The sequence below is a fragment of the Rhinolophus sinicus genome, linkage group LG04 (genome assembly GCF_036562045.2).
Source record: "Rhinolophus sinicus isolate RSC01 linkage group LG04, ASM3656204v1, whole genome shotgun sequence".
Lineage (NCBI taxonomy): Eukaryota > Metazoa > Chordata > Mammalia > Chiroptera > Rhinolophidae > Rhinolophus > Rhinolophus sinicus.
The window spans coordinates 128839556-128851799 of NC_133754.1; the positions used below are offsets into that span (position 1 = coordinate 128839556).

Consider the following 12244-nt stretch of genomic DNA (forward strand, 5'->3'; position numbering starts at 1 on the left):
ATTGACCATTTTTAAAACTGAGGCAGTAGATGTGGAGGTAATTGGTTTTTTGAAATCTGAATCCTCTCTATTGCAGACATTGTTGATTAGCTGATCCATTCCACCCATAAACTCTTCCTTCTCTTTTGCCAATTCCAGCCAGCCAGTTAAGGATAAGTGTGTGATCCAGTTTAAGCCAATGAAACAATAGCAGAAGCCTTCTGAGGGTGGGAATGTTTTTGGGAAAGCTTTTGCCTCATGGTACAAAGGGATATATTCAGCAGCCACATGACTTCATATTTTTAACAACTTTCTTGATACATAATTCACATATAATACAATTCACCCACTTAAAGTGTACAAATCAATGGTTTTTAATATATTCACAGAGTTGTGCAACCATCATCACAACTTTATAACATTTCAGTCACCCCAAAAAGAAACTCCATATACATTAGCAGTTACTTCCCATAACCTCCAACAACCTACCCAGCCTTAGGCAACCACTTATCTACTTTCTGTCTCTAGATTTGTCTAATCTGCACATTTTAAATACAGGCATCCCTTAGAGATACATGGGTTTGGTTCAAGACCACCTCAATAAAGCAAATATCACCAAAAAAGTGAGTCACACAAATTTTTTGGTATTCCAGTGCATATAAAAGTTATGTTTATACCATATTGTAGTCTATTAATTATGCAGTAGCATCATGTCTAAAAACATACCTTAATTTAAAAATACCTTATTGCTAAAAAATTTGAACCATCATCTGACCCTGCAATGAGGCATATTCTTTTTGCTGGTGGTGGCTCTTGCCTCAATGTTGATGGCTGTTGACTCACCAGAGTAGTGGTTGCAAATGGTGGGGTGGCTGTGGCCATTTTTTTAAATAAGACAACAATGAAGTTTGCTGCATTGATTAACTTGTGACTTTCATGAATGATTTCTCTACAATATGTGATGCTCTCTGATAGCATCTTACCCACAGCAGAACCCTGCTTCTGCTCTATCAACTAAGTTTGTGTAATATTCTAAATCCTTTGTTGCCAGTTCAACAATCTTCACATCTTCACCACAAGTAGATTCCATCTCAAGAAACCACTTTCTTTGCTCATCCATAAGAAGCAACTCCTCATCTTTTAACGTTTTATCATTGGATTGCAGCAGTTTAATCACATCTTCAGCCTCCACTTCTAATTCTAGTTCTCTTGCTATTTCCAATCTGTAGTTATTTCCTCCACTGAAGTCTTGAACCCCTCAAAGTCATCCATGAGGGTTGGAATCAGCTTCTTCCAAACTCCTGTTAATGTTGACATCTGATTTCCTCCCACGAATCATGAGTGTTCTTTACAGTATCTAGAATGGTGAATCATTTCCAAAAGGTTTTCAATTTACTTTGGCCCAGATCCATCAGAGGAATCACAACTATGACAGCTATAGCTTTACGAAATATATTTCTTGAATAATAAGTTTTGAAAGTTGAAATTACTCCTTGAATCATGGGCTGCAGAATGGATGTGGTGTTAGCAGGTAAAGAAAACACCATTAATCTTATGTACATCTCCATCAGAGCTCTGGGGTAGCCAGGTACATTGTCAAGAGCAGTAATATTTTGAAAGAAATCTTTTTTTCTGAGCAGTAGGTCTCAACAGTTGGCTTAAAATATTCAGTAAACCATGTTGTAACAGATGTGCTATCATTCAGGCTTTGTTGTTCCATTTCTGAAGCACAGGCAGAGTAGATTAAGCATAATTCTTAAGGGCCCTAGGACTTTTGGAATGGTAAACAAGCATTGGCTTCCACTTAAAGTCACCAGCTGCATTAGGCTCTAACAATACAGTGAGCCTGCCCTGTGAAGCCTTTGAAACCAGGCATTAACTTCTCCTCTCTAGCTATGAAAGTTCTAGATGGCATCTTCTTCTAGTATAAGGCTGTTTCAGATACATTGAAAAGCTGCTGCTTCGTGTAGCCATCTTCATTGGTTATCATAGCTAGCTCTTCTGGACAACTTGCTGCAGCTTCTCCATCAGCACTTGCTGCTTCACTTTGCACATTTATGTTATGAGATGTCTTCTCTCCTTAAGCCTCATGAATCAACCTCTGCTAACTTCAAACTTCTGCAGTTTCCTCACCTCTCTCAGCCTTCATAGAATTGAGGAGATTTAGGGCCTTGCTCTGGATTAGGTTTTGGCTTAAGGCAATGTTGTTGTTGGTTTGACCTTCTATCCAGACCAGTAAAACTTTCTCTGTATCAGCAATAGGCTGGTTTCACTTTCTTGTCATTCCTGTGTTCACTGGAGTAACACTTTTAATTTTTTTTAATTAAAGTTTATTGGGGTGACAATTGTTAGTAAAGTTACATGGATTTCAGATGTACAATTCTGTAATGCATCATCTATATATCACATTGTCTGTTCCCCACTTTTAATTTCCTTCAGGAACTTTTCCTTTGCATTCACAATTTCACTGTTGGACGCCAAGAAGCCTAGGTTTCAGTCTATCTCAGCTTTTGACCTGCCTTCCTCACTAAGCTTTTGATTTAAAACGAGAGACGTGCAACTCTTCCTTTCATTTTAACACTTAGAGGCCATTGTAGGATTATAAATTGGCCTAATTTCAAAATTGCTGTGTCTCAGGGAGCAAGGAGGCTCAAGGAGAGGGAGAGAGCTGGGGAGGGGCTGGTCAGTGGAGCAGTGAGAACACACACAACATTTACTAAGTTCACCATTGTACACGGGTGCAGTTTGTGGCACCTCAAAACAATTACAATAGTAACAACAAAGACCACTGATCACAAGTCACCACAACAAATATAACAAGAATGAAAAAGTTTGAAATATTGCAAGAATTACCAAAACGTGACACAGAGACACAAAGTAAGCAAATGCTGTTGGAAAAACGGTGCCAATAGACTGCTCAATGCAGGGTTCTCACAAACCTTCAATTTGTTAAAAAAAAAAAAAAAAAAAAAGAAGCACAATAAATGTCAAGTACAATAAAGTGGGGCACAATTAAAATGAGGTATGCCTGAAAATGGAATCATACAATATGTGATCTTTTGTGAGTAGCTTTTTTTAACTTAGCATAGTGTTTTCAAGGTTCATCCATGTTGCAGCATGTATCTGTACATCATTCCTTTTAATGGCCGAACAATATTTCATCATTTAGATATTTATCCATTCATCAGTTGATGGACATTTGGGTTTTTCCACTTTTTGGCTATTATGCATAAGGCTACAATGAACATTCATGCACAAGTTTTTATATGGATATATGTTTTCATTTCTTTTGGCTATATATCTAGGAGTGTATTGCTGGTGCATATGATAATTCTGTTCAACATTTTTAGGCATTCCTAGACTCTTTTCCACGGCAGCCGTATCATTTTTCATTTCCCACCAACAATGTATGAATGCCTTCACATTACGTCCTTACCTTTTCCTTCCTGCCCTTACACAATCTTGACGCCTAAAAGCAGAGTAGCCAGCTTAAAACGAGGAGGCATAAACATGAAGATGCTAAGGATGGCAGAGCAGAAAGACACAGTCTGGATTTCTACCAATGTCCAAACTTTCTATCATTTGGGAGGAAAACATTTTATACAATTCAGCTACTTTAAGTGGGTCTTCTATTAGTTACAAAGGAAGCAATCCTGCGATGCCCCCAAACATAATAACTTCACTATATTCTGAAGAAGAAATTTCTCCTTGATCTTTATATGCTTATTTATAACAAAACCACATTTTAAAAAGTTAGAGCTGTATGAGGTATGTAAATTATCTTGAAATTTTAAGGTAAACGTATTTTCATTGGATCCAAATTTTTATGAATGTTCTTTATTATTCAGTTAATGCAATAAATCTTCATAATAACCAATATTTGAAAAGTAAGAAACTAAGAAAAGTAAGCAAACTAGTAAACAAAGACTATATTAAGCACTTTACAAATTAAGTCATTTAGTCCTCTAAACACCTCTATAAGTGATAACTATATTCTCATTTAACAAATAAATAAAATGAAGAATTTAAATAACTTGCTATGTCACACAGCTAGTCAGAACCAGTATTGAAAGTGAGGCAGAATCCTTACTTAACCCTACACTGGGTTACCACCACTATAGAGCACTTGAGCAATTTTAGAATAGAAAATTAATAATGAATAGACTAAAAATGTGTACAGGTAGACACCTAGTGTCTATTCTTTCATGTTATGTACTACTTTCATGGTGAGATGCGTGGTAGGGAACAATTTTTTTAGCACCCATCTATGTCAGGTACTGTACAAAATTTTAACAAAATTATCTTATTAAACCCTCGTAACAACCAGGAAGATGACGCCATCTCCATTAATGGATAGAGTCCGTGGCCCAGTAAAGTTAAGTAACTTGCCCAATTTCACACCACTAATAACTAACAGAGCTAGACACAAAATCAAATCTGCCTTGTCCAAAGCTAGTGCTCTTTCTACTATACAATAATGCTTACCTACTTAGGTTATTCACACACTTAAATTATAAACTCAACGTGACTATATAAGCTGCTATGGCTTTACATTTATTACCCTCATTATTATCTGTTGATAACCTTTCATATACTTTAACTGTCTGAAACTATGTTCCCACGCTGTATGCTAAAACATCTAAAATTTCTACTACTAGGATACATTTAAAAATGAAAACATGCAACCTGGAAAAGATAATATATTAACCCCTCATCATGTTGAAGGAATTATTCTATAAGCCGAGCTAGTTAAGTCACCTGCAGAAGAGGTCCACACTGATTATTTCTGTGCTAGTCCAGTAATAGTCAATTATCTACCTGTCCAGACCACATCCCTTCCAATACGCTTTAGGAAATTGATGCATCAATTATTCTCCCTCCCCCATAAGCAAGTTACTTTCTCTTCCTTAAGTAGTGTTCGTTAGGTAACAGACGTTTAAAGCTTCCCCTAAAAGTAAGTTTCCCTGAACTTGCTATTTCTTCAAGCTACTAGAGGCATAACCAGGTTCTAACATCAAAGGCAGCTGTGTTCCTGGAAGTACGCAAGCACTTAAGAGACACCACTCTTGGTCTACCTTATACTTGATAGGTCTTAGCTACACCTATTTTTATCAGGGTTTCAATAACCATAGTGTCAATATTTTAACTTAAAAATGTTACAAGGGGCCACTTTTGGAAAATGTGCTGAGGGCAGGGATCACTGCCTACTTTCATAAAACTTCTACAATCTAATCCCATGTCAATAATCCAAACTTTCTCCCACAAATCCCTAATATAGTTATTACATTTTAGTAATCACCATCTATAAGCCAGGTCTGCTAGGCGTGGATTTCCATTCTCATCTCTTTCATGTCCCTTCTTCCCATTCTGTGCTTATTCCCACCTCCGCATCTCTGCTTAAACCTTGCCCTTCATCTGAATGCCATCTCTCCTCTCTAACTTACTATCATTCTAGGCCCAACTAAATTACCAGCTCCCCCTGAAACGTCCCCAACAGTCATATGCCCATATTGCAATACATCTTCTATGGATTCCTACGTTCAAAGCCTATACTGCCCAACCCAATCTTTGACTACAGTTTGCCTAACATTGTTCATGAGTTGTCATTCTTGTTCTATAACCATTGTGCATATTTTCTAGAGGGCCAGACCAAGTCACATATTTTTCTTTTATCTCCTAAAGTATATATAACATGGAAATCAGAGGAAAACACATCCAACAAAGTAATAGTATAGAATAACATTAAAACAAGATTACAGCTTAAGAAATCAACCTACTTTTAAGTGTCCACATACCCACAAAAAATATGGCTAACACAAATCATCTGTTTATTAAAATAAATCCAAAACTTTTAATAAGTTCTTTCAAGAATGTTACAGTTTTTCTTTGAAGTTATAATACCACCGTTCTTAAAATACATTTATTTAGACTTTTATTTCAGACTCCTAACCCAATATGTTGAGATTTTGCCAATCCATTAAACACGCATATTGCTTACCAATATCAATGACCACAATGCAAAAAACAACCTTTGAATCATAAATTTCCTTCTACAAAAGCTTAGGTTTAGATATTTGAAATCACAATGAATGACGTGTATTTACAAAGCAGAGCTATCTAGATAATTAAATTACATCCCAAATTATTTCATTAATGCTTACAACATTTCATCAAGCAGGCAACTATTAACAAGTGCATTATACTATTTGTGGTATTAATGTGTCTGAAATGACAATAATTATTAGTCCAATGACATAACTTAACCAGTAGGTAACAGTATGTTATTTTCCTAGCATAGAGAAATTAGCTTTCACTGAACTTTTCACCTAAACACATCATGTTATCTCAGTCATGAAAAAATAAACTTGAATTTTAGACCTTTCGAAATCACAAATTATAGGTCGTTCCACACCTGGTGGAAAGGAATAGGCAATTCAAGTTAACTCTACTTAAAATTAATTAGAAAAAATAAAAACACATTACCAAATGAGAGAGGAAAATTTTCTACTGGCTTAGTTATTACTCAAAGTTCTAAAATTTATAGCCAGAAATAGAAATGAAGAAAGACTAAAACATTGGAAAGAACATTACCAGTTTTACTTAATAAAAAAGCTAATTATGAGCTTTCCATAGGAAAATCAGATCACAAAGGAAAAAAAAAATAAGGTGGATATATTCACCAAGAAATGTCATTTAATTTCCCCATAAAGACAAAATTACCCATCAACATTTACATTAATTCCCTACATCATTAAATATAGATTTAACAATGTCTCTGCACCTGAATAAAAGAAAGATGATAACAAATGTATTTTCTTCCTAGATGGTTTATTAGAATTTGTACCATAAAGCTTTTCTGGACATTTACTTTTAAATGAATTTTGCAAGAACATAAAAGAGGGAATCATACCTGTTTTAGTAATGACTTCCTGTAACTCAGCCATAGAAGTGATTATTGCAGCAAGAAGGTCAGAACTGGTGAGCCAACTGAGCGCTTGCAAACAACGTAACTGCTCCTTTTGATGTTCTGCAAAAGTTGAAAAAAAAATCCATTATGCAATGCTACAAAAATTTATTAAAATCCATGTTTAAAATTCATAGTAATGTTTAACTATTTAAGAAATAGATCAAAAGTTGAAGACAGAACTTTGCCTGATGCAGAAAAGTCTACAAGAAATGTTAGATTTGATTGACTATTTATTTATATATTTGACTGTTAACTGTCATTGGACATCAAAAAAGAGAGAGAAGGAAATTTTCTTTAGTTCTACTTACATTACTTAAGAGCTTGATGTTAAAAATTGAAATCATTGTTTCCTTAGGATAGCATTCAAAAAATGTTATATATGTCTCATTTATATTTGTTTCATTTCCACTGAGTTCTTCAATAGATTTTTAACTCTGATCATTTTATACTGATTCATAGAAAGTGAAAATAAATTATACTGATATTTAATTTTAAATAGGGCAGTCTCTGGATTAACTTAATTGAAAAATTGCTCTATAAACTCTTCACTCTACTGTGAAAAGATCATTCAAATATAATAAAGCCAGACAACGTTGAAATTACATATATTTGCTACTTTCTTTATACTTTAATGTTTAAAACAAAAAATCAAAACCTAATTTATACATAAATATACATTTATACATACATATGTATTTATATACGCATGGGATTATGTTACATGACTTAATATATTAAATGATTTTTTTTAAGTTTTTGCGTAATGGCAAAACATATTCACATTGTACGTCACTTATATTCAACTTAGAATTTTAAAAGCACAATTTGTCTTACTTGGAAATTTATGTTTGTCTTTCGGCTCTCCTGTACACACTAACATGCCTATGCCTTCTTTGAAACTTTCCATCCAGGTAAAAAGAGAGGCACATGATTGGCCTAAAACCCTGAGTCTGTTTGCTGCCAAAATTGCAATAACACCTTTCCGGAATACACGTATCAATCCTTTGAATGGTTTTTTCTTCATCTTGGCTTCCTCTTGCTTTTTTTCCTCTACTGTTGACAAAGCCTGGGCTAGAGTTCTTACTTCCAATTTGAACAACTCAAAGGTGTTAACTTGCTCCTGGAGAAAATCTCTCTGTGTAGATAAGGCACATGATCGGCTATAGAGAGGATATAAGGCACCAGCCATCAATGCACAGGCTGCCAGCAAGGATGTTTGCTCCTTTTGAGTCTGTGATAAGACATTTTTGACGCGTGAATTTTCAAGAACCAACTGTTCATGTGACTTCTCAATACGGTTCAATTTTTCCATATTTTTTTCAGCAATTTCCTGAAATTTCTATAAGAAGAGAAGTCAAATACTATATTTAATCATGAAACAAATAGGCGTTTTATTAATACCTCTTTATAGAAAGAAAAAAATGTTTCCTGACAAAACTACTACTTCTTCAAAAGATCCATGTTCTAAAATATCCAAAAAATACATATGATACAACAACAGTGGGCCAAATAGCTTAGATCTGAATGTGCACACTGATTTTTAAATCCTCTTACATAGAAGCTTTTTATAAAGTAGAACACATAAATTTAAAAATACTTCATGAATTTCCTGCACACTTACAAATAAATACACATATTTAGAAATAGATAATTTCCCCTCTTCCATTTCTCATAAGTTTTCCTCTTCCATTCCTCACTAACTTTTATTTCCTGCTTTTAAACAGAAATTATACCAATAGAGGTTCTCATATATATATATATATATATATATATATATATATATATATATATATATATATATATAGAGAGAGAGAGAGAGAGAGAGAGAGAGAGAGAGAGAGAGAGATTTCACTTCTACCAAAATAAACAAAGGGTTAAATCAGTGATACAACAAATAGCACTTGACTGTCTGCCATTTACCAGAAGAGAAGGGACTGGCTCTCAGAACATACTTATATTTCAGTTCGTTTCTTACATACAAAATACAGCGCTAGTTGTAGGAGGAAATACTAGTTGTAAGCTGAACCTCAGCAGCTCTCTGATTCTAAAACTTAATTTGAAACACTAACAAATTTAAACTGCAGGTAGCACATTTTAATCATTAGAAAATAAGCTAGCTCTCTATGAAATCTTATGTCTAATCATTTAGGAATTGCTGAGGTAGAGTAAATTTTAGAAGATATCAGATCCCAATTTCCTTTACAGATGCATTTATCATTCAATAAACATTTATCGATTACTCACTAAATTGCATGTGCTAGGAAAACAGAGAAGTAAATCAATTATTGTGGTATAATGCTATGATAGAGCTATGCATGATCGCCAGAGGTACAAACACATCATTGTCATGACATTAACAGGCTTTTGGAGGGTCACAACAAAGGACAAGTAGGATTGAAGTATGTAATAGAAAGAATTTTTTTAAAAAAGAAAAAGCCTAATCCACCGATAGAGAGGCTGGCCATAGCGACCCTAACATAATTTAATCTAATCTGTATAATCAATGGTGATTTGATGGCTTCATTTGGATCTTTACTTGGCCAAGCAAGATGCCATGACTTGGCCATGAACCTCTTCCTTTTTACGAGTAGGCCACGGGGGTTCAATTTGAATAAGTAGGTTCAATCGAATTTGTATATATGTATGATAAAGTGAAGTGCTGTCTTCATTGTGAGAGAATCCTTTTGGGGGCAGTCAGGAAAATACTTATCTTTGTATTACTAGTTCAGACTGCACTCTGTCTAAAATTTACTGTTGATCTTTGGGAGAGGCTTATAGTGTGTTTGTGATTCAAGAATTACCCACAAAACAACTAAAAGAGTCAAAGGAATTTCTAAAACTTACATTGGCAGGAAGACCTCAAAGGTGATCATCAGACTAGGAGAAAAATCAGAGTACTGACAATTAAGTTCACGAACTTGTTGCAATGATGTTGCTAACCATTTTTTATATCAGAGGGATTATTCATTATGAACTTTTACCAACTGGACAAACAGTTAACCAAGTTGACTATTTGGAAGTGCTGAAAAGGCTGCATGAAAAAGTTAGATGACCTAAACTTTTCGCCAACAATTCATGGCTCTTGCACCACAACAATGCACCAGCTCACACGGCACTGTCTGTGAGGGAGTTTTTAGCCAATAAACAAATAACTATTGGGACACCCTCTATAGTCACCTGATCTTGCCCCCAAGACTTCTTTGTTTACCCAATGATAAAGGAATATTGAAAGGAAGACATATTGATGCCATTCAGGACATCAAGTGTAATACGACTACAGCTCTGATTGCCATTCCAGAAAAAGAGTTCCAAAATTGCTTTGAAAGGTGGACTAGGTGCTGGTGACAGTGCATAGCTTCCCAAGGGGAGTACTTCGAGGGTGACCACAGTGATATTCAGCAATGCGGTATGTAGCACTTTTTCTAGGATGAGTTCACGAACTTAATTGTCTGCCCTCGTACAAACTCTTGACTACTCTGCAAGATTTGGTGGCAAAGCCTACCATTGACAATGTTCACAGGTAGTAGCCAAAAAATTCAAACTTGCACAAATATACTGCTAAGGAAAGTAACTTCTGAACCAAAAGCAATTCTGAGTCTGGAGGACAGGTTCCCAAAGGTGTACAGTAAGTAGAAGGAGGCACTCAGAGGTATAATCCTGAGCACAAAAGAGTAAAGGCCATATACAAAAGGCCACTCTCTGAAGGATTCAACTTCTTCAATGCTTGCCCTTGGGCAGGGAAAAAGCTGTATTTTAGACATGGTTTTAAATGTTTCTATACTGTAATTCCCTTTATTTACTCTAACTCTTCTCCAAAGTCTGACCCAGCCACTTCTGTGAGAAACAAAGGAATGAGGAAATAAAGGAATTGTGGCTTGCCCCTAACCACATCTCCACTGGCAGACAAGCTGTGGTAGCGGGACGCTCTCATCGGGACTGTGTCCCAGAGCTCCAGACAAGGACACTTGCAAAGGAGGTGGGATCCCACTGGTATCAGCTGAAAGAAGCCAGAAACTGTGAGAAGCACTAGCCAGGTGAACTGCTTGGAAGAGGTGAGACATCCTTTCAAGAGACTGACACTCAAATTGTAGCTAGAGAAAGCAGGAAGACTAGCATGTAAAAACAGAAGAGTCAGAAAACAGGATAATGTGTTCTAAGGAAGTACAAATAATCCAGTACGTCTGAAGAAAACAGGAGAATGATGAAAATTTTAGAAGATAAAATTAGATAACAGATGATTAAACTAAGGCATTTAAACTTTATCTGAAAAGTTATGAAAAGCCACAAAATCCTGGAACAGTCTCTATGCTTTAGTAAATGGGTGGAGAATCAGAAATACAAATAAAGACTGCCAAGGGTAACAACAGGGTTGCAGGGAACAGGGATAGAATGAGGGAAGTATATGAAAATTACAAAGGTTAATTCCATATTCCCTCCAAAATCAATTCCATCAGCTCAATTAGAGCCAAAAAAAGGAAAACTGTAGAAAATATAAAAGAGGCACATTGGTCATAGCTATGTAGTAGAAATAAACATGAATTTAATCAGATTCCAGGTGGCCACCTATTTACATATTTACAGATCTCAAAATCTCAGGCAGAAGTGTTTTTCCAACAAAACTTACGTTTTAGAGTAAAAAATGGTGAAAAGTTATATTTGCCAATGATATTTTAAATATTTAAAAATAATATTCAAACCCATTGGTCCAAATCAAATGGAATGCTGAAGGAGGAGTACAAGGAAAGCAAGGCAATCGTGGGAAAGGTTTCATTTTAGCGCATGATTCATTGCAAACTCCTCCACGGTGTACAGCTGGTCTATTTCCACAACCCATCAGGTTAAAGCTAACAGCATTTTAAAGAGGCAGCCAGAAATAGGTGGTCCTGGCATGAGGATGAGAAGGTAATCAAAACATGGACAGAAAAAAATAAAAATTTAAAATACATTACCAAAAATACCCCACTTCTCTCCATCTAAAGAAAAACAGGAACATGATAGAATTTTTTAAAAACAGGACTGAGATTCCTGCCTTACACAGCCACTTTTCATTTTAGGTTACCTAGCAGAAGTAGTGGCATGTAACAAGGCAATTTCTGAAGATTTTTATGTCATTTCGTGGCCCCCAAATTTTGATCATTTATAATGATTATATATTAAAAAGTTCAGATTAATACTAATTACTACCACTATGGATGATTTCATGAGACTTGTAAGAAAGAGAAGCCATTCACAATTGCTAAAAGAATAAAAATCGTTAAAAGAAGAAAAAGAATACATGTGAAGTCTGTTTAAATATAA

At 35.2% G+C, this 12244-nt stretch overlaps 1 protein-coding gene across 5 annotated transcripts in view; it reads right to left on the reverse strand.

Moving 5' to 3' along the window:
* Positions 1-12244, reverse strand: part of CCDC171 (coiled-coil domain containing 171) — a 276992-nt gene that overhangs the window by 159892 nt on the left and 104856 nt on the right. For all 5 annotated transcript variants that reach the window (XM_074330354.1, XM_074330355.1, XM_019739198.2 and 2 more), the window contains 2 exons: positions 7781-8285; positions 6890-7006 (listed from right to left, as the gene is read on the reverse strand). In XM_074330354.1, the coding sequence (XP_074186455.1) occupies positions 6890-7006; positions 7781-8285 (622 nt within the window). The remainder of the gene's footprint in view (positions 1-6889; positions 7007-7780; positions 8286-12244) is intronic.